This window comes from Stegostoma tigrinum, chromosome 26 (assembly GCF_030684315.1).
Source record: "Stegostoma tigrinum isolate sSteTig4 chromosome 26, sSteTig4.hap1, whole genome shotgun sequence".
NCBI classification, from domain to species: Eukaryota; Metazoa; Chordata; class Chondrichthyes; order Orectolobiformes; family Stegostomatidae; genus Stegostoma; species Stegostoma tigrinum.
In genome coordinates, this window is record NC_081379.1 from 23,895,524 (window position 1) to 23,916,502 (window position 20,979).

The window sequence follows — 20,979 nt, forward strand, 5'->3', positions numbered from 1 at the left end:
AGTGAATCAGAGATGAAGGTTTATCGAGGCTGGCACCTGTTGGATGCCAATATCTGTGGATATGGAGGTTGTGTTGCTGTCGACTATGATGCATGCTCTGAGGTGTTGGTGACTGGTCTCCAATGTGGAAGTCCTTTGGCGAAAACAGTCTTCTGGAGTCACCAGGTTCCTGCTTTCACTTCCGTGTCACGAATCGTCAGCATCTTGCAGTGATGGGACAGATAGAAAGCAGTTTCTGAGGTGAGATGTCCAATTGATAAAATCATTATCAAGCAAACCCACCCCCATTAATAGGCAACTTGTGACTCCCAACTGAGAATCTCCTCTCGGTGTTCAGAACTCAGTTAAAAGTTGCAGCGAGTTGCTCCCGTCGACAGGATAGGCCTTGCCAGACATTTCATGCAATTGTGTCACATTTCTCATCATAGTCCAAGTCATTCAGCTTGCTATGAAAGCCTGCTTGCTGCTGTTAAAGGGATTTATTTATTTTATCCATTAACCTTTCATTATCTTTACACATCATTATTCATCAACAGTGAGAGAAGGGCCTCTTCCACTCTCCTTTTTGCATTAGTCTATGACTAGCATGGCACCACAATATAATGGATGCATGAAGATTGATATGGATTGAACATGCACATTAGCACCCTGAGGCTATTGATGAGGAGATGGGGCTGTACATTGTTATAGCAGTGCTTTGGGATAGGAAGGGTATTAAGAGTGTCCCAGAATAAATGCACCCTTTGGCTTTGGATTAGGATACAGTTAGGTACAAATATCCATTCTAGTCTGCTGTAGTCATGTGATCACTATGATGAGGCACACATACTGTGGGCAGATATTTTAAACTTATTTGAATAAAGACCTTGTGCTGAATACACCACTGTGTTGACACTGAAAACACCATTTATGCCATTTGCTTTGAATTCAGCATAACATTCCCCAAAAGTCAAGTTCTTAAATCTTGTGGATTTTAACCTATCTTTTCCTGCTCTGCTGAACAACCTGTTGAAGCTACAGGACTCATGTATTTCATGTAATTCCATATCAGGTTAGGTTTATTTCACAAGCATGAGTATGATAGTAAGTCAGTGTGAATTTTATAGGGTGAATTATCTAATGTTTCCTTTTGTGTTGGGAACAGTTCTGGATGTTGTGATGTATAACGAAGATGATATGATTCGGGATCTTATGGTGCAGGAATCCCTAGGGCACAGTGATGGTAAAATTCACTCTGCAGTTTGAGGGGGAGAATCTGGAATCAAATATAATGGCTTTATAATTGAGTGAAAGTAATGACAAAGACATAAGGGAGGAGCTGGCTACAGTTGATTGGAAGGGGGACCTAGCGGGGAAGATGGTGGAGCAGCAAAGGCAAGTGTTTCTGGGGGTAATTCAAGAGAAACAGCAGAAAATCATCCAAAGGGGAAAAATTAACAAACTAAGGAGAAGACAAGGCAACCATGGTTGACGGGGTAGTGAGGGACAACATAAAAGCAAAAGAAAAAGCATACAAAATAGTGAAGATGAGTGGGAACCCTTTAGAAACGAGCAGAGGTCAACTTAAAAAGCAGTAAGGTGGGATAAATACGATAGTGAGCTAGCTAGCAGTGTAAACAAAGGTTGCTCGAGTTCTTATTTAGATATCCAAAAGGTAAGAGAGAGGTGTGGACCACAGAAAAATGAGGCCGGAAAAGTAACAATAAAAAATGGCAGATTGAGTATATGCTTTGCATCAATCTTTACGGTGGATGACACCAATAGTAAACCAGAACTTCAAGGGGGAGCAGAGGTGAATGTAGTAGCCATCGCTAAGAAGATGCTGAAAGGCCTGAAGGTGCATAAATCTTTCAGATTGGATGGACTACATCCCAGACTTCTGAAGGAGATAGTTGAAAAGATTGTGGCCTCATTGGTGAAGATTTTTAGGGATCACTGGAGTTGGGGAGAGCTCCTGCTTAAACAAAGACAGAAGACAGGAAACCATAGGATGGTTTGCCTGACCTAGGTTGGTATGAAGATTCTAGAGTCCATTATTAAGGATGAGATTGCGGAATACTTGGAAGTGCATGGTAAAATAGGGCTGAGTCAGCATGGCTTCATCGAGGGGGGGTCGTACCTGACAAATCTGTCAGGATTCTTCAAGGGTGTGATGAGCAAGTTAGCAAAGAAGAGCCAGTTGATGTGATTTATTTGGATTTCCAGAAGGCCTTTGACAAGATGTTACAGAGAACATTGCTAAATAAGATAAAAGTCCATGCAGTTAGGGGAAAAGGCTGGCATGGATAGAGGATTGGCTGACTGGCAGATGACAAAAAGTGAGGATAAAAGGGTCTTTTTCAGGTTGGCAGCCAGTGACGACTGAAGTTCCACAGGGTTCAGTGTTGAGACCACAACGTTATACATTAACAATCTAGATGAAGTACTGAGGGCATTGTTGCTAACTTTTCAAATGACACAAATTTATGTGGAGAGGCAGGGCGTATTGAGGAAACAGGGAGACTGCAGAAGGACCTGGATAAGCTAGGAGAGTCAGCAAAGACGCGGCAGATGGAATACAATATGGGAAAGTTTGAGGTTATGCACTTTGGTAGGAATAATAAAAGGTGGAGATTATTTTCTAAATGGAGAACAGCATCAGAAATCTGAAGCAAAAAGGGATTTAAGAGTCCCAGTTTAGAATTCCCTCAAGGTTCACATGCAGGTCCACTGGCAGTTAGGAAGGCAAATGCAACACTAGCATTCATTTCAAGAGGGCTAGAATGCAAGAGCAGTGATGTACTGCTGAGGTTGTATAAAGCTCTGATCACATCACATTTAGAATATTATGATCAGTTTTGGGCCCCATATCTAAGGAAGAATGTGTTGGCATTGGAGGGGTACAGAGGAGTTTTAAAAGAATGATTTCTGGGATGAAAGGCTTGTCATATGAGAAGCAGTTGAGGACTCTGGATCTGTATTTGATGGAATTTAGAAGAGTGAGGCTGGATCTCATTGAAATTTACAAAATACTAAGAAGCCTGGAAGATATTTCCCTGAGGAGGAGGAGGCCAGGACACAAGGGCAGAGCCTCAGAGGGAAGGGTCAATCCTTGAGACCTGAAATGAGGAGAATTCTTTAAACGAAGGGAAGTGAACCTGTGCAACTCATTGCCACAGAAGGTTGTGGAGCTAAGGCATTGAGGATACTTAAGACAGAGATGGACAGGTTCTTGATTAGTAAGGGGATCAAGGTTACAGGGAGAAGGCAAGAGAATGGTGTTGGTTAACATGTCAACCATAATCAAATGGTGGAGCAAAGCCAATGGGCCAAAAGGCCTAATTCTATCCCTGTATCTTATGGTCTTGTTGATTGTTGGCTGCAATGGTTAATTTCTGAGTGCGACTGGTTCTCTTCCTTCACTGCCAGCTTCATGGTTATGAATGTTTAGGATGGCTCAGTCATACAGCGCACACATTAATGGTTAAAGCAGACCTTAGCAGCATTTGTATTGGAAGAAACCCCTAGATTTGTACAGAAACCTGAAACGCTGCTTCATGGTACAAGATGATTATTTTGAGTTCCTTGATTCGTACTGCATCATCTCCTTATCTTAACTAACAACCAACAAAATTATCTGGGAAATCTCACTAAACAGTGTTTAAGAGATCAGCTTTGAGACAACTTACACTCTTGTTTGTCACTCAAGTAAGCCCCTGTCATTGTGGAGTGACATTGAAGTGCCTCAATTGGGAAGTGCTGCAGGATTATACAAACAAATGTCTTTGTTGATATTTACAGACGAGTGCAATGTTCATGGAGGAGAAGTTCATGCAGATCATGTAAACTAAAGAAATTGAGCTCAAGAGCCTGCAGGGCCATTATCACAGGCGTTCTAGATTGCTTTGTGCCTTCCTGTATTCTGCTGCAGTTTATCCGTGGAAAAGGGGATTACATTCAATGCCCTGGTGAATATTAAATCAGCCTCCCTTTTATTTCGATGCATCTTGCTGATGTCCTGAACCTACATCACCAGATCAGACTATCTGGTTACTTTCTTGTTATTGCTTAGTAATAAAGCACGTTGAGACTTTCTAAGGTTCAATACATGTTTATAAAAGCAATTTCTTCCTCAGTGATCCTTGAGAATATCATTTTGATGATAAAGTTTTATTACTTTCTGGAGATGGAGCTCCGTCACTACTGCAAGATCATGGCATTATCCAATCTGAATATTATTGGCTCCAATATTTAGAATTAGGATTGGTGCAAATGTTATCTATAACATGCACTGCAACAGAAATATCCAAGGGATTACAAACAGGCGCTGGATCCCAAATGGCACTTAATGTTTGGCAGATTTATCAGGAGGAGTGGTGGAAGGAGCTGAAAATAGCAGAAAGAACTAAATTGACAGAAGGAGACACTTAATGCAAGTCTAAGACACAAAATCCATTGGTGCTGCTTACAGCAGCAATGGCAGAACAACAAAGAGAAATGAGTGACATTGGTTAGGACATCATAACGACCAAAAGAACAGCTATTGTCGATGACTCTAATGTAAATGACTTGCAAAAAGAGATAAAAGGAGAGGCTTCCCTAGTTTACTGTAGAAGATATGAAAAAATATTTAGTTCAGAGTCTGTGTAGGGTAATGCTGCTGGTAGTGAGTCGTTCAATTTTTCTTCTCAGTATGTGGACAGTACTGACATGATTAATGTCCATTCCTGAGTGCCACTGAGACAACTGAAAGACTTACTAGGATATTTCTGTGCATGACTTTTGTGCGTCTGGAGACACATACAGGCCAGGTCAAGTGAATACAGCAGGTTTCTGTCTTTATACCAACTTAGCAGATCAGGTTCATATGGTAATCAGACAGTTAATGCAATTTTGTTGATTTATTCAGATTTTAAAACCAAATTAAATTATAATAGCATATGTGTTTTTAATGTAAAAACTATGGTTTATATTAAAGTGATGATCCCTTTAAGAATTAAGTTTCCCTGAAAGACTTCTTGTAAAAGCAGTTCACTTCCAATAAACCATCAATGTGGCCAAGCTGTCTGAGAGGTAAGCAACAAGAGAAAAAAAATCAAGCCGAAGTTAACCATAGCAATGGGTAGGTTCCCGGGCGTGGTGCTCTGCTCGATTAATTGGGGGCTAGTTTTAGAACAATCTTTATGGAGAGAACATTTTTAAAATAGGACTCATGTGAAATTCTGTGTGGTGGCTGAAAGGGTTTTTTAAAAATCTGGTTAACTGGAGGATTCTTTGACAATGAGTTCTAGAGATAGCTATGTTGCGCTTTTAGCAAATACTTGAGTTTTGGGATTTCCAATAAAAATAAGTTACTGGTCTCTAACAGGATCATAATAAAATTTCCAAACTATGGCATTGGGGATTATTTATAGAGCTCAGTAGATTACTTTTCTAAAAACATAAAGAACACAGTGCCTCAGTTACTGGGTAGAAGTTAGCAAAAGAGGTGAGATTTTATGACAGTGTAACTGGATAGAATTGGAAGATTGCAAGAGCAGAATGTCTGTGGCTGGTGCTTTAATTCAATTCCTGAGCAGTCAGCTCACTTTAATCCATGGTACTCCTGGTGACTGACCTGCCTTCAACTAAAAGGACTAGAAAATTAGCTGCCATTCTTGACACTCTTCAGACGAGGTTCCAGATAACTGATTCTTTATAATTGTCAAGCTGTTTATAACAAGATAAGTTGCACGAAATGTATATGTTCTTTGGAACATTCAACATTTTTTAATCGAGTTAACTTCAATAGCGTGAATTACTGATTGGGAGAATGTTAATCTGCACTCAGAGGACATGGAGGAGAGCTCATCCACGGAAAAAATAAGACAGGTGCAACCAGTCTGATAGGATTATGCCACAGGCCTCCAACAGCCAGTGAGACACTGATGAACAAATATGTAGGCAGACTATGGAAAGACGTAATTAAAAACAGAGTTGTCATAACAGGTGACTTTAATTACCCAAATATTGACAGGGCGTCCCTTAGAGCAAGAGGCTGAGACGGGACAGAATTTGTTAGGTGCATCCAAGAGGGTTTCTTGAAATGGTATGTGGACAGTCCAAATGGACAGGGGCCATACTGGACCTTGTATTGGCTAATGAGCCTGGCTAGGTGACTGACCTTTCAGTGGGACAGCGTTTTGGAAACGGTGATCACAACTCCTTGAGTTTTACGATAGCTACGAGCAAGGATAATTCAGGTCTTTGCAGGAAGGTACTAAATTGGGGGAGGGCAAATTACGTCAGTATTAGGCAGAAGCTAGGGAGGAGCGGTATCAGGCACATCCATGTTTGACATGTGGGAATTGTTTAAAGACCTGCTGGGGAGAATTCAGGACAGGCAAGTTCTATTAAGGAAGAAAGGCATGGATGGCAAGGTAATGGGCTCTTTGATAACAAAGGAGGTAATGAATTTAGTCAAAAGGAAAAAAGAAGTGTATGTAAAGTTTAGGAAGCTAAAATCAGACAGGGCCCATGAGGAATATAAAGAAAGCAGGAAAGTACTCAAGCAGGAAATCAGGAGAGCTAGAAGGCCATGAAATATCTTTAGCAAATAGGGTTAAAGAGAATCCCAAGAAATTCTATACATACATTAAAAACAAGAGGGTAAATAGGGAGAAGGTAGGTCCACTCAAGGACAAAGGGTGGAACTTGTGCTTGGAGGCAGAAGATATGGGTGAGATCCTAAATGAGCACTTTGAATAAGTATTCACCCAGAAAAAGGATATGGAGGACAGTGAGATATGTGTGGAGCTTGCTAAATTTGAGGTTAAGAAAGTCATGGTTTTGGATCTCTTGAAGGACATTAAGGTGGATAAGTCCCGAGAGCCCAATGGTAAATACCTCAGATTATTGAGAGAGGCAAGAGAGGAGATTGCTGGGGCATTAACCAAGACCTTTGTATCTTCACTAGCCACTGGAGGGATCCTAGGGGACTCACATGTAGTTAATGTTGTTCCTTTGTTCAACATGGGAAATAGGGATAATCCAGGAAACTATAGAGCAATGAGTCTCACATCAATGGTTGGGAAGTTATTAGGCAGAATTCCTAGGGATAGGATTTATGCATATTTGGAAAAGCATGGCCTCTTTAGGGACAGTCAGCATTGGTTGTGCAGGGCAGTTCATGTCTTACTAACTTGGAATTTTTCAAGAACGTGACAAAAGTGATCAGTGAGGGGAAAGCAGTGGATGTTATTTACATGGATTTTACTAAGGCTTTCGACAAGGTCACTCCTCATCCTGAAGATTCAGATGCATGGGATCCATGGTGACGTGTGGAATCAGAATTGGCTTGCCCATTGAAGACAGGGACGAGAGGTGGAAGGGTGTTTTTCGAGCTGGAGGTTCATGACCAGTGGTGTTCTGCAGGGATCTGTACAGGGATCTCTGCTGTTTGTGATAAATATAAATGGCTAGGATGAAAATATAGAGAGTGGTTAGTAAGTTTGCAGATGATAAAAAGATTGGTTGAACTATGGATAGTGTAGAAGGTGGTCAAAGGATACAGCAGAATATAGATCGGTTGCAGATATGGGTGGAGAAATAGTAGATGGAATTTAATCCGGGTAAGTGTGCAGGATGGCATTTTGGGAGATCAAATGTTAAGGCAAAGCATATAGTTAAGGGCAGGACCCTGAACAGCATTGATGTACAGAAGGATCTTGGGGTTCAAGTCCATAGGTCCCTGAAAGTAGCCACATAAGTAGATAAGGTGGTAAAGAAGGCATATAGCATGCTTATCTTTATTTGTTGGGGAACTGAGTACAAAAGTCAGGATGTCATAGTGCAGCTTTATAAGACTTTGCTGAGGTTGCATTTGGAGTATTGTGTTCAATTCTTGTCGCCACATTACAGGAAGGCTGTGAAGGCTTTGGAGAGGGTGCAGAAGAGGTTTACAAGGATGCTGCCTGGATTAGAGGGTATGAGTATAAGGAGAGGCTAGAAAAACTTGGAGATAGTAGGAATGCCGATGATGGAGTCTGAGATAACAAGGTGTGGAGCTGGAGGAACACAGCAGGCCAGGCAGCATCAGAGGAGCAGGATGGCTGACATTTTGGATCTGGAAAGAACATAGAACATAGAACAATACAGCACAGAACAGGCCCTTCAGCCCACGATGTTGTGCCGACCATTGATCCTCATGTATGCACCCTCAAATTTCTGTGACCATGTGCATGTCCAGCAGTCTCTTAAATGTCCCCAACGACCTTGCTTCCACAACTGCTGCTGGCAACGCATTCCATGCTCTCACAACTCTGTGTAAAGAACCCGCCTCTGACATCCCCTCTATACTTTCCTTCAACCAGCTTAAAACTATGACCCCTCGTGTTAGCCATTTCTGCCTTGGGAAATAGTCTCTGGCTATCAAAGATTGGATTGTTTTCTCTGGAACCAAGGAGGTTGAGGGGAGTCTTGATAGAAATCTAAAAAAAATTATGAGATGCATAGAGTTGAAATGTTGAAAATTCGGAGGCATGGATTTAGGGTAAGGGGGGAATGGTCAAAGGAGAGGTGAGAGGCAAGTTCTTTTACACGGAGAGTGATAGGAGTCTGTAATGTGCTTCCAGGATGGTGAAGGCAACATGATACGGGCATTTAAGGCATTTTTAGATAAGCAGATCAATTTGCAGGAAATGGAGGGATAGGGATATAGAGCAGGCAGAAGGGATTGATTTAATTTGGTGTCATGTTCGGCACAACATTGTGGGCCGAAGGGTCCATTCCTATGCTGTATAGTTCTATGCTCTGTGTTTGAGTGTGGCTTTGTATATCTGACACGCCCTGACAGAGAAAAATTGAAAAATGCTTTGCCCCATTACAAAAACATTAGACAATCCTGTTCTGGAGCTTGGGGCTCAGCAATTGAATACATGTTCACCAAATGTAGATAAATTATAATTGGGAATGCAGAAGAGGCCTGAAGCACAGGGATATCTGACAGCTCATCAGCACCTTCATTACTACATTGAGTCTGTATCTGGTTCAAGTGATCCCCCAACCATGAACCAGGTCAATGAACCCCTTATTTTGCAGAGCCAATTGAGATTTTAATGTTTACATTAGGGGATAATATTCCAAGAATGACTCTTTCCAATATACTTTGATGTCAGACAAGATTCTCTATTGCAGGCTCTGATAGTATATTTGATTAAGTAACCTTGGGATTCATACTAAATGCACAATGAAATGAGGGAATGTTCACCTTCAAATTCAGATTGAAAATTAATTGTAAGTGGGTATTATTTACAAAATATGCACCGTTGTGGAAAGTCATCATGAGGAAGGGTTCTCTCTTCTACATATCACAAACATGGCAACTTTTTTTAGGGAGGCCAGAAACTGATTCTGCTGAAACACCCTGAACTTCACAAGTAACATAAGTATCCTGTTAAAGTTGACTACATCATTGAAGCAAAGTGGGGGAAAGAAATATTTCCCTAGTATTGATCAAAAGCAATTAAACGGGAGATTCTAGTATGAGCTAAAAGCAAAAGAACCTATAAAAATTAATCTCCAAGTCAAATTACCAGGGAAACAGATTTAATGACAAAGGTCACATTTACTGAGTAAATACTGATGTATTTTGATGATAGACACAAGAGTGACAGACATGGGATCTTGAAGCTTTTGAGAAAGTCCAATGCGCTACATTCTTGCATTGTTCTGTTTTAATTTAGCAAGTGCACATGTTACGTAGCTTCATGGCAGAAGACAAAGAGTAAGCCGAGGGCTTAGGTCAAAGTCTTAAAAGTAGAATCAGCTCTGACGCATAACATTTCTATAACCTTGAGGAGTCCGTACACATGCACACATTGTACCAGGGATCATTGCCTGACACTAAATAGTTTTAAAATGAGGGGTGGTGTTTGGAGGAGCAGGCTACTAATTAATGCCCAAAGTAGGAATACATTTATTTTTACACTTTACAAAGTGTATATATTGCACTGTGCATTGTCTAGAGCATTGTGTTCCACGTAAAAGCAACATCACACAGGCTGCAGCAATGGTAAGCATCTGTGTTTATGCCGTATTGTATTACATACAAGATCCACTATGTGGCCTGCTTTATCACAGGGGAGAAGATGAAGGTAGATTGAGTTAACCAACATAACAGCTTTAGGTGATTTTGTATTGTATTTCCAACATGCTGCTCTACTTTGGCTGTGTGCTGGAAATATGTTTTTAAACTGTAGGCAAGATTATAAGAAAAGATTAACTAGGTTTTGAAATGTAATCTTTTGAAAGTTTTTTTAAAATGCAAAGTATAAAAAAAATTAAAAATTTGCAGATGCCTTCACAGCCGAGTTAGAAAATAATTGAACAACATAAATGGGGAAGATCCAGATTTGATCTCTGGTCTATACGGAATACATTGCTCTTAACAAGGACAGTGACAGCTATCTTCCAATTGGTATCTCATGGTAAACACAAAGAAAATCAGCCCTGGCTCCTTGATATTGTGAACCTTGCTGGGCACTCTCAGGTTTGGCTGTGGACATTTGCTGTCCAAACTCACAAGTTGCCAATTAAAGGCTCTGATGGCTGTCTAGATTTGTACCTCCAAAAGTTTTCAACCCTTCCAGGAAATTAGAGCAACAAATTGGCAGGGAAATGTAAGTGAGGTTCCCTGCTGTTTTTATGAGAATTTGCAAGAGTTGACAGGTTTCTACATAATAAACTGTAAAATGTTTGCCGTTTTCCATTTCGTAAAGGATTTAATAAGCTCCTACTAAACTGATGATTAATCCTGTAAGATCTTATATTAAGAGGTTTAAAGTGTAAAAACCTGCCTTTATAAAATACTGTAACTATACATTGAGGATGCTATTTATTTACTTTTATGTGCAAATTCCTGGGTTGGGTACTAAATTTACCTCAATGTGATTTGTAAAAAGAAACTTTATGATGGTTTAATTTATGTTCAAATAGCGGCATCTCTAACTAACGTGGTTGCAAATTCACATCTTCATATCAGTCTTCAGCACATAATCTAGGCTATCATTCCAGGGCAGTACTGAAAGGCAGGTGCATTGTTCATTGGAGTCTTGTCTGAACCACTCAGATAACATAAAACTCCAATGGCATTATTCAAAGTTCAGGGCAGCTCTTTCACTGTGTCAGCCAGCAATTACTTCTCAGCAGTCAGCACCCAAACAAATTGTCTGGTCAGTTAGCTCCTTTCTGTTTGTAGAGCTGGCACACACAGATTAGGTGTTCCTCTCCCCAACAGTGCAACAGTGACTGAAAAGGTCATCAAAAGTACACCTTAAATGCAAGTTCTCTCTTTGCATGTTATGAACCAATACAGTATTTTCGGCAGACCAGAAACAACTTCTTGATGAGATAAAGTTAATGCTCATGAACTTTAACATAATATACAATGATGAAACTTGCAAATGACATGCAAGTTTTTCGGGAGCTTTCTCAGGTCATGCAAAACAGCTGACCCTTATTGATTCAGTTGAAATAATCCATTCACCATAAAAAGTTGTTATTTGCAAAGCTTTGAGATTGCCCTGTTGCAATCATTATAATGAATTTAATTGCTCCAGGGCCATATGAAATCCTCACTGGTTGCTTTTTTAAAAATGGGCAATAACTGTGTGTCAACTTAACTCTTCTCTGGCTCCAAGCAGTCACGAGGCTTATGAAGAAAAAGTTTGGGTACACAGACACACACACACACACACACACACACACACACACAGAGATAATCATGTTTATTAAGCAACAGTGTGCTGAAATTCAGTTAGAGACATTGAGGCTAAGAGTGCGAAAGGAAGCAGAAATCCAACCGAGGGATTTAGATTGCCTGTCATAGGCTGCAGTAACAAAACCTGAAAAATGAGGTGCATGACATAACCCTGAAATTAACCTTAAGATTTTATGCATTCAATGGCAATTTCAAGACATAGTTACACTTCTGTTAAAACGTCTAGAAAGGCATAAAGATGTTATCAGAGATTTTCTAGTATCTCAGAAAATGTGCCTCTTCAGTGGCTTGGGACTTCTATCCACCACGAAGACATGTCCTTGTCCACAGTTAAGTCATTGCTTGTGGTCTCATTTTTAAATATGGGTGCCATTGGCTAGGCCATCATTTACTGCCCATCCTTAATTGCCCAGAGGGCAGTGAAGAATCAACCATATTGCTGTGGGCTTGGAGTCACATAGATGCAGGACTGGGTAATGACAGCAGATTGCCTTCTTTAAAAAAAGGCATTAATGAGCCATTCCTACCATCTCTAACATTAATGAAGCAGATAGTTTTTGTGAGAATTAGCAATGATTACATAATCATTGTTAGGCTTGGCTTTTACTTCCTGATTTTGCTTTTTACTGAATTTAAATTTTACTGACTGCCCATTGTAGGCTTCAAATCCATGTTCCTATTAGCCTGGGGCTATAGATTGCTACTCCAGTGAGATTATCAATACGCTACTGCCTCCACATACAAGGAACGGACTTCCAGGCCCCCAGTGGAAATCCATGACTAGAAACCAATAATGTTTCTAAGTGACTATTTATAACTTTTTTTTGCTCTTCAACATAGGCCTACCTTGCCCAGACACTGATTCTGTCTGGTCCTTTGCTGGTAAAGCTCTGTGACCTCCAAGCAACTTGTGAGAGTGGATGCCGGTATTGGTAGATGGAGGAGTTGGACAGTAGGCGGGAATTAAGGTGCTACTTAGGGAGTGCGTGGAGACAGTAATGTGATATAGCATGTCTCCAAGATAGGCTGATCTGCCTCAAGTTTGACACATATGAGATGGAGGGAAGCAGAAGAATATATAAATAGAATGCTATTTTCAAAATGGTGTTTGGTCTGGTTGTTAAATGAAAAGTTTTCCCCCTTCTATAATATAAAAGTTCTACATGAAGTAGGATATAAAATATAACTATTTGTGTTATTGTGCTTGTTGATTTTTACAGCTACCTGCCTGATTTTCATCTGCATTTATGATGCAGAATTTGAAGGCACATTTTACCCTTTAAGACAAAGAGGACCTATTCATGATTATATTACCTAGAGTGTGGAAACAGGCCCTTCGGCCCAACAAGTCCACACCGCCCCATGAAGCATCCCACCCAGACTCATCCCCCTATAACCCACACACCCCTGAACATTATGGGCAATTTATGTTTGAAGCGTTAGTGTATTTTATACCCCTTTAGCCTCAAGGCAAACCTTAGCCTACCATATGTCCAGTCGAGTAGCACATATTATTGTATCCTATTACCTGCTCTTCTAAAACTATGCTGATAAGGATGATTCTTTCTTTAGGCTCCCAAGAAGGCAAAGAAGAAAATAGAGGGAGCAAACTCCAATGTGTTCTCTATGTTTGATCAGTCACAGATTCAGGAATTTAAGGAGGTAATTTTATTGACATTTCTGTAACCAAAATCGGAGTTGGACCCAAAGTTGTTTTTGTTAGTGGTGCAAAAGATCAATCACCTGAAATGTTAATCCTCCTTTCATCTCTCCAAGCAACTGCATATCCTTTTGAGTGTTTCCAACATTTTCTGTTGTTATTTCAGATTTCCTGAATTTACAGTATTTTGCTTTTTGTTTGATGCCCAGTACAGATATTGCTTTGGGGTTCCTTTAAAGTAAGTTGCTTCTGCATCAACCTATATTATTTGGCCATACCAATGCTATACTGGACAGCCTCCCACTCTCTACAAACTTGAATAGTTCAAAATGCTACTGTCCAGATTGTAACTTGCACCATCTCCCACTCGCCAATCACCTCTGTGCTCACTGACCTACAATGGAACTGGATCCACCATCTAGGCCCAAAACATCAGCTTTTGTGCTCCTGAGATGCTGCTGGACCTGCTGTGTTCATCCAGCCTGACATTTTATTGTCTTGGATCCACCATTGCCTCAGGTTTAAAACTCTCAGCTTGTTTACAAGTCCCTCTAACAGTTACACTCCTTTCGAGACATACAACATTTTCCAAGCCTACAACCTTTCAAGATCTTTGTGATCTTCCAGTTGGAGTCATTTGTGCATTTCAGACCTTCCTCTTCACACTGTTGGTAACTGCTGAGATCCTAAGCTCTCCAGCTCCATAGCTTCCTTCAAAGTTTCTTTAAAACCTCTCTCTTTGATTACATTCCTTTGTTATATGTATTAATATATCTTTAAGTGGCTCAAGTTTCCCATGCTTCTTGATGACATTCCTTGGGATGTTTTTGAGGCACCACAAAAATGAAAGTTGTTTTTGACTCTGAAAAGAAGATTTGTCACTGTTTGAAGTGCTAGAGAATATTCATCCACAAAGTACGTCAGCATTTGGGAAAACTAGTGGTGCTGTGCCTATTTAAAGAGAAAAAGTTCAACTAATTACAATAATTCTATGCATTTCAATTTGTAATACCAGTTTAGAAACTGATAATAATTGCTTATGGCCATGAAAGAACTGGAGCTTAGAAGTTACTGTTTGCAATATTAGTGAAAAGAGGATCAATAAATTTGTGTAGTAGTCCATACAGCATGATTTTAATGTAAAATGGTTGTTTTAAATTGCTTAGCATTCAGCCAGAATAGTGGGCAAAGGAATGTCATATAAATTTGTCCAGCGACTATCTACCAAATGTAACCAACTGCGGTTTTACTATTCTCATTCTAATTGCAAATAGGACTTTATATTCCCTGCTCTATCAAACATGAGCTTTAGTTTGGACAAAAACTGTGCAATTAAATAATGTCATGAAAATCAGTTTTTAAACAGAGGTCATTGTCTAGGGCAATCTATGTAACCTTCAGTAACACTCATGACTTACTCTGCTAAATTTCCAACACTTTCTCCAGTAGGTCATGATCTTCTTACTTAACCATTTGAACTCTATCCTACATGTTACACATCATCAGTGCAGCCATGAAAGTAAGGCTTTACAAAATGAATTTCTTGTAATGATTAAAGTTTTGATTATGTCACCTAGATCAAATCAGCATCTGCAATACTTTGCTCTTCCAAAATAAATATGTGAGTTGACGAGAAAAATCTGCTCAGTGACTCTGTTTTCATGTTTGTCAAGATCTAAAGATTATTTTTAAGAAAGACAGGCACTATTTTAAAGATCTTACACAAATTGCAAGCTACTTTTTGTCAATGTTTCTTCTGCACTTTTATATAGAAACAGTCAATATTTAGTAACAGATATTGTTCCAACTAAGTAAATATGATTCAGAAATAGAATAAAACCTAGGATTTGGAAACTGGAGTATTATTGATTTAAGACAGAGGAAAGCATTTATTCTATTGAACACTTAAGAAATAAAGCCAATAAATTCCTTATACAGATGCATACAATTTCATCATAGATGGCAAAGAAAATCCATATCTTTCTACTTTACCACACAACCTTCTGTGAATTCTGTGGGAAAGAATAATTAATCATTTGTCTCCTACATTTTTAACAAATTAATTAACTGATGCTGTTGCAACTGATTGGACCAGCATGCATTGCCCTTCCTTTGTTGCTCTTGAACAGAATGGTTTGCTAAGCTATTTCTGAAAGTAGTTAGGAGTCAACCATATTATGGTGGGTCTGGAGCTATAGGTAAGCCAGACCAGGTAAAGGAAGGCAGATTGCCTTCCATAAAAAGGACATTATTGAACCAGATGGAATTTTACAACAATTAATAGTTGTTACATGGCTACGACGGGCTGACTTTTTATTCCAGATATTATTGAATTCAAATTTTACCATCTATCATTTCACCAAACTGATACACCAATTCCATTAACTCAGTGTCCTCTATTCATAAGCATTCTAAATGATCACCACACTAATTTTTACAAAGCTAAATGTCAATAGCAAAGTTAACACTGATTATTGATGCAGAGAAATCCAGTGTTGCCAAAAGACATTTTCAATGTTATGTTGATTTTATAAAATTAGCAGTGAATGATTTGTATAAACTTAACGTTATTTCCTCTACACTTTCACTGTGTGCTGCTATTTATAAAATCTGAAACTTTTTTTTTTAAAAGATTAGATTATCTACAGTGTGGAAACAGGCCCTTCGGCCCAACAAGTCCACACTGCCCCTTGAAGAATCCCACCCAGACCCATCCACCATACCCCACACACCCCTGAACACCATGGGTAATTTAGCATGGCCAATCCACCTAGCCTTCACATCTTTGGACTGTGGGAGGAAACCGGACCACCCGGAGGAAACCCACACAGATACAGGGAGAATGTGCAAACTCCACACAGACAGTCACCCGAGGCTGAAATTGAACCCAGGTCCCTGGTGCTGTGAGGCAACAGTGCTAACCACTGAGCCACCGTGCCACCCTGTTTTTTTGTTGGTCTTATTTTCATAGCTGTAACTATCTGAGTTCACACTCTCAGGAACTTATGTGTTTGAACTCTATTCACCTGGAGTGCTTTTCCATTCCATGTTTATTCTCATTCATTATGTGTGCTTGTGAAAAGACAGGAGATGCATATGTAAATCTGTGTTTAAATACATCATATTGCAAAGTGTTGTAGTCTTCCTGAGTGGCCTACAAAGAGGACAATGCTTGAAACTATGGCCTTCAACACCAAGTTAATGATTAATACCAACATAGGCTGAAACAAGAAGCACAAAGTCTCCTTTCTCAGTCTAACAGGGAATGATGTACAATTAAGGATAATATTAAATATATTACTATTACAGTAAATATCTGTTCTTGTTGATTATAACACAAGCTATAACCAAAGATATCGGTTTTTAATACTATATTGAATTTGCTTTAATGCCAGGCTTTCACAATAATGGATCAAAACAGGGATGGATTCATTGATAAGGGAGACCTCAGGGACACATTTGCTGCTCTGGGTTAGTGTCACTATTACAAAATGATTTTCACTGCTAAGGTCAAAAGACGTTTTTTAATGGTTAATGATCTATTCAACAGGCCGCCTGAATGTAAAAAATGAAGAACTAGATGACATGATTAAAGAGTCTGCTGCACCAATTAACTTTACAGTTTTTCTTACCATGTTTGGTGAAAAGCTGAAGGGTAAGTGAAACAAGAGATATTAATGGATAGTTTACAAAAGAAAGTTATATATTGTTAGAAACTTGTGTCCAAGTTCTCCAGCACACCAAAAATTGAACATTAGGAGTAAGGGGCACATCAAGACCCTGTGGAAGCCTTGCACCCACACAAGCACAGGAAATATATCCTTCTGATGGATCGATTTCTGATGCCCCAAATCCCTCTACAGATGTCTCCAGCACCAAGCTCAGTGTCAGAGCTAGGCTAAATACATCGGATTTATTTGCACACTCACTCTGAACATACTTTATGAATTAGTACCTTTTCTAATTCAGAGATTAGCTAGTATAACTGATTTGACCCAATTCACCCATCCAACCATCTCATCCATCTCACTTACTCACTCATTTTACCCATTGACAACACTCACTCAACCTCCTCCCTAATTCATCAACCTCACTCACACTTCACCCGATTACTCATTCGCTCAGTCCCTGTTTGACCACCTTATCCAGTCAGTAGCTCACTAAAAGACCTGGACCTTTCAAAACCTACCTGAATATGGAAACAACTGTTGTGAAAAGGATCTGTCTTGTCTTTCAAAGTCCCAGTTGAAAATCATAAAAGGGTCAGGTTGTAGATATCTGCACAGGCAGCAATAATATGTGCAGCATAAATGTTGACTGCAAGATCTGGGCCATTGTAACTCCGGAAGGAAGAACTTAGTAATACATCAACATTAATGTTAATATGCAACAAAGGGCGAGGTGGTGCAGGAAGATTTTGAAAATCAGAACAAGAAATCACAACAGAAATTGCAAGTGTGCATTAATATTTCTGTAGGTTTCTTCCAAGATTAATTGAAAGTATTTGAATTTCACACTGTTTCTTTGTCCCATTGCCGTTCAGTTTAAATGGACTAATTTAATTACCCAAAAACAATGCTGCCTTCAAAAGAAATATGAGAATGCAGAATGCTCATGTACTAAATTACAAAAATAATTTCAGAATAGTTCACATATTAAGACAATAGAGTAAAAGTTACAGTGATATCATACTCCTGTGATCCGTCCTCCCCATGTCAACTGCCAGTTTTCAAATGCCTCACATAAAATATTCCATCTCCTTGTACTTAAATCCCTTCAACAACCTCCCCCTCCCTATATCTTTTATCTAACTCCACTTTTACAAGGTCCAAGCTCCTCTGACTCTAGCCTCTTGCAGTGACACCAACATTCCCATCCCCAGAACAGATCTAGCTGCATTAAAATTGGGCATGTGCAAGGTAACAAATGCGTCTTGGGCACAAGCTGTAACCTCTTGTTCAGCATATACCTCACTCTGCCACTGCCATCAAGTCAGGGGACTAAATTTAGTTCACGGAAGGGTCACGAGAAACATTTGGATGCAGGGCCTAAAGTTAAGGTGCCAATCTGAAGGAGCTACATGCTGCATTTTGATTATGCTGTGAACAAAACTAATGACCCCTATATGGATTAAATCAGACTTACAGTGCAGTTACATCTGGTGGGCATGTCACCAACAATCTCCAAGAACACCCACCTCCTTAAAGAGGTCAGAATGCAGCACGTTAGTGTGGAAGACAATGCAGAAGCATTTACAACAATTTTCATCCAGAAGGCCTGAGAGAATGTCCCATTTCTATCTACTTCTGAGGTCCTTAATATCACAGATGCCAATCGTCATAGGTAATTTGATTCTCTAACTACTTGCGCTCCAGAACTAGCTGTGGTTTTGAGCGAAATGCTTTCCACAGAGCTACTCCACTGGCACCCACATGACTTTTGGGAAAAAAATACTGAGGTATGTCATGTCCACAAAAGCAAGACAAACTTAATCCAGCCAATTACCATCCCATCAGTCTACTCTCAATCATCAGCACAGCAATAGCAGGGGTACTTGATAACGGTATTTATTCATCTATAATCTGCTCATTGACACTCAATTCAGGTTCCTCCAGGCTCACTAAGCTCCTGACCTCATTATGGTTTTGGTTCAAACTTAGACGAAAGTAAGCTGAGCTAAGGGTCACTGCCCATCAATTCAAGGGAGCATTTGGCTGATTAAAGCATCAAGTAATCTAGTAAAATTGAAGGAAATGGGAATCAGGTAGCAAACATGCTAGAAGCTGCAGTTATGCATACCAAGCCAGTGGTTATTGAAGGTCAATCATCCCATTCCATGACATTGTTGCAGGGGCTCTTCAGGGCAGTGTCCTAAACTGAACTATCTTCAGCTGTGTCACTTGTCTTCCATCAGTAGGTCAGCAGTGGGAATGGTCTCTGATGATCACACAATATTTAATTTACTTTGAAACCAACGAAACTGCAAAGCAGTGCTTACTCACATGCAACAAGCTGTGGACAACAGGCTGATATTTTCTAAGTAACATTTACAACACAGAAGTGTCAAGCAATGACACTAGTATTATTCTCATTTACAACTTCACAGGTACAGATCCAGAAGAGTCAATCTTAAATGCGTTCAAAATATTTGATCCTGAAGGCAAGGGTGTTTTGAGAAAGGATTAGTAAGTATATATTATCTTATGTATAGCTCTTCAGTTTGTGCTTAATACAAAAACATATTTCATAGTCAAAAAGCATTTATAGTGATTTAAACTTATTCTTCCCCCATTATTGTAGCATTGAGGAAATGCTGATGACTCAGGCTGAAAGGTTTACCAAGGAAGAGGTAGGTTTCATGGAAACAGTAGATTACCTTAAGAAAGAAACATTGTAGGCTAATACAAATGAATTTTAATACTTAGTATTCCTTAATGTATTAGCAATCAAGGTAAACGTGTCACCAATGTTCTTTTAAATTTTTATTTGTTTGCAGTTGAAGCACCTTCAGTAGATTGACTTTTTTAAGCTCTATAATCACGCCTGTCACCCTTAAGTGATATTGAAAATTAAATCTGAAAATGTCCCTAATTTCCAAGTTGGTTTTACTCCATGCATATATTAATAATTTTAAGTCAAAAACAACCAAAGATAACCATTTGGAGGATGAGTTTCACCATCAGCTATGGTCATCTGCTGGAGTGCCATTTCTAGCCCTAGCTCAGGGGTCACAAATTAATGGGGAGAAGATTTCACATTTATTAAAAGCACCTTGTTATTTTCTGAGCTTCTATCCCGCAGCTAAATAGGTTTAAGTATATCATGTGTACATACTAATCCTTCTCCAAATATTCTCTTCCCTCAACGAAGTTGTATAGCCAGACCCATGCCTACATCTGGGGTAAATGGCAGGAGGTGCATGACAGTTGCAAATGTTTTTGATCTCTTATGTCACTTGGAAGAAATGCGTAACTGAGCTACTTCAAAATTAATCATTAAAGAAAGGAAATATCCAAAGGAATATTATCATTGCTCAAAATATCCCTGTTAGAACCCTTTAAAAAGCCTTGTTTTTTAAGATGTTCACATTTATTAACACCTCATGTATGAAATATATTTTTAGGTTGATCAGATGTTCACAGCTTTCCCTCCAGATGTGTCAGGTAACCTGGATTATAAGAATCTGGTACACATCATCACCCATGGAGAAGAGAAAGACCAAGAATAAATCATTCTTTGTTATCTTCATGTTCGTCTGCACCTTTCTTGTTTTTATTCTTTTTTGAATAAATTGCAACTTAGTTATTTTTCATGTTGTTTCTGCATTTTTTTCTATTCACCAGTAGAAAGTTCTATTTTTTTCGCTTTTATAGTTCAAGATATAAAAGGAACTGAGTTGTATCTTTAAACTTAAGTAGTGAAATTAGTAAAAGGTGAAAGTAGCTATTAGAGCAAATGGCTGGAGTTAATCAGGTCAAGCAGAAAGAAGTACTGGCAATAGCCAAGGTGAACTGGCAATAAAAATATTCATTGTTCATCTTAAAAATGATATCAAGTCATCAACTGAACAAAATATCAGTGA

The 20,979-nt window shown here is 39.3% G+C and overlaps 1 protein-coding gene across 1 annotated transcript; it reads left to right on the forward strand.

The window, feature by feature from the left end:
• Positions 1-9,923: 9,923 nt before the first annotated feature.
• LOC125464289 (myosin regulatory light chain 2, ventricular/cardiac muscle isoform) lies at positions 9,924-20,709 on the forward strand. The gene is made up of 7 exons (XM_048556591.1): positions 9,924-10,030; positions 13,310-13,399; positions 16,793-16,868; positions 16,948-17,052; positions 19,504-19,582; positions 19,698-19,746; positions 20,521-20,709. Exons 1-7 carry the CDS (start codon positions 10,028-10,030, stop codon positions 20,623-20,625), a joined length of 507 nt encoding a protein of 168 aa, XP_048412548.1. The 5' UTR covers positions 9,924-10,027; the 3' UTR covers positions 20,626-20,709.
• The last annotated feature ends 270 nt before the right edge of the window (positions 20,710-20,979 follow it).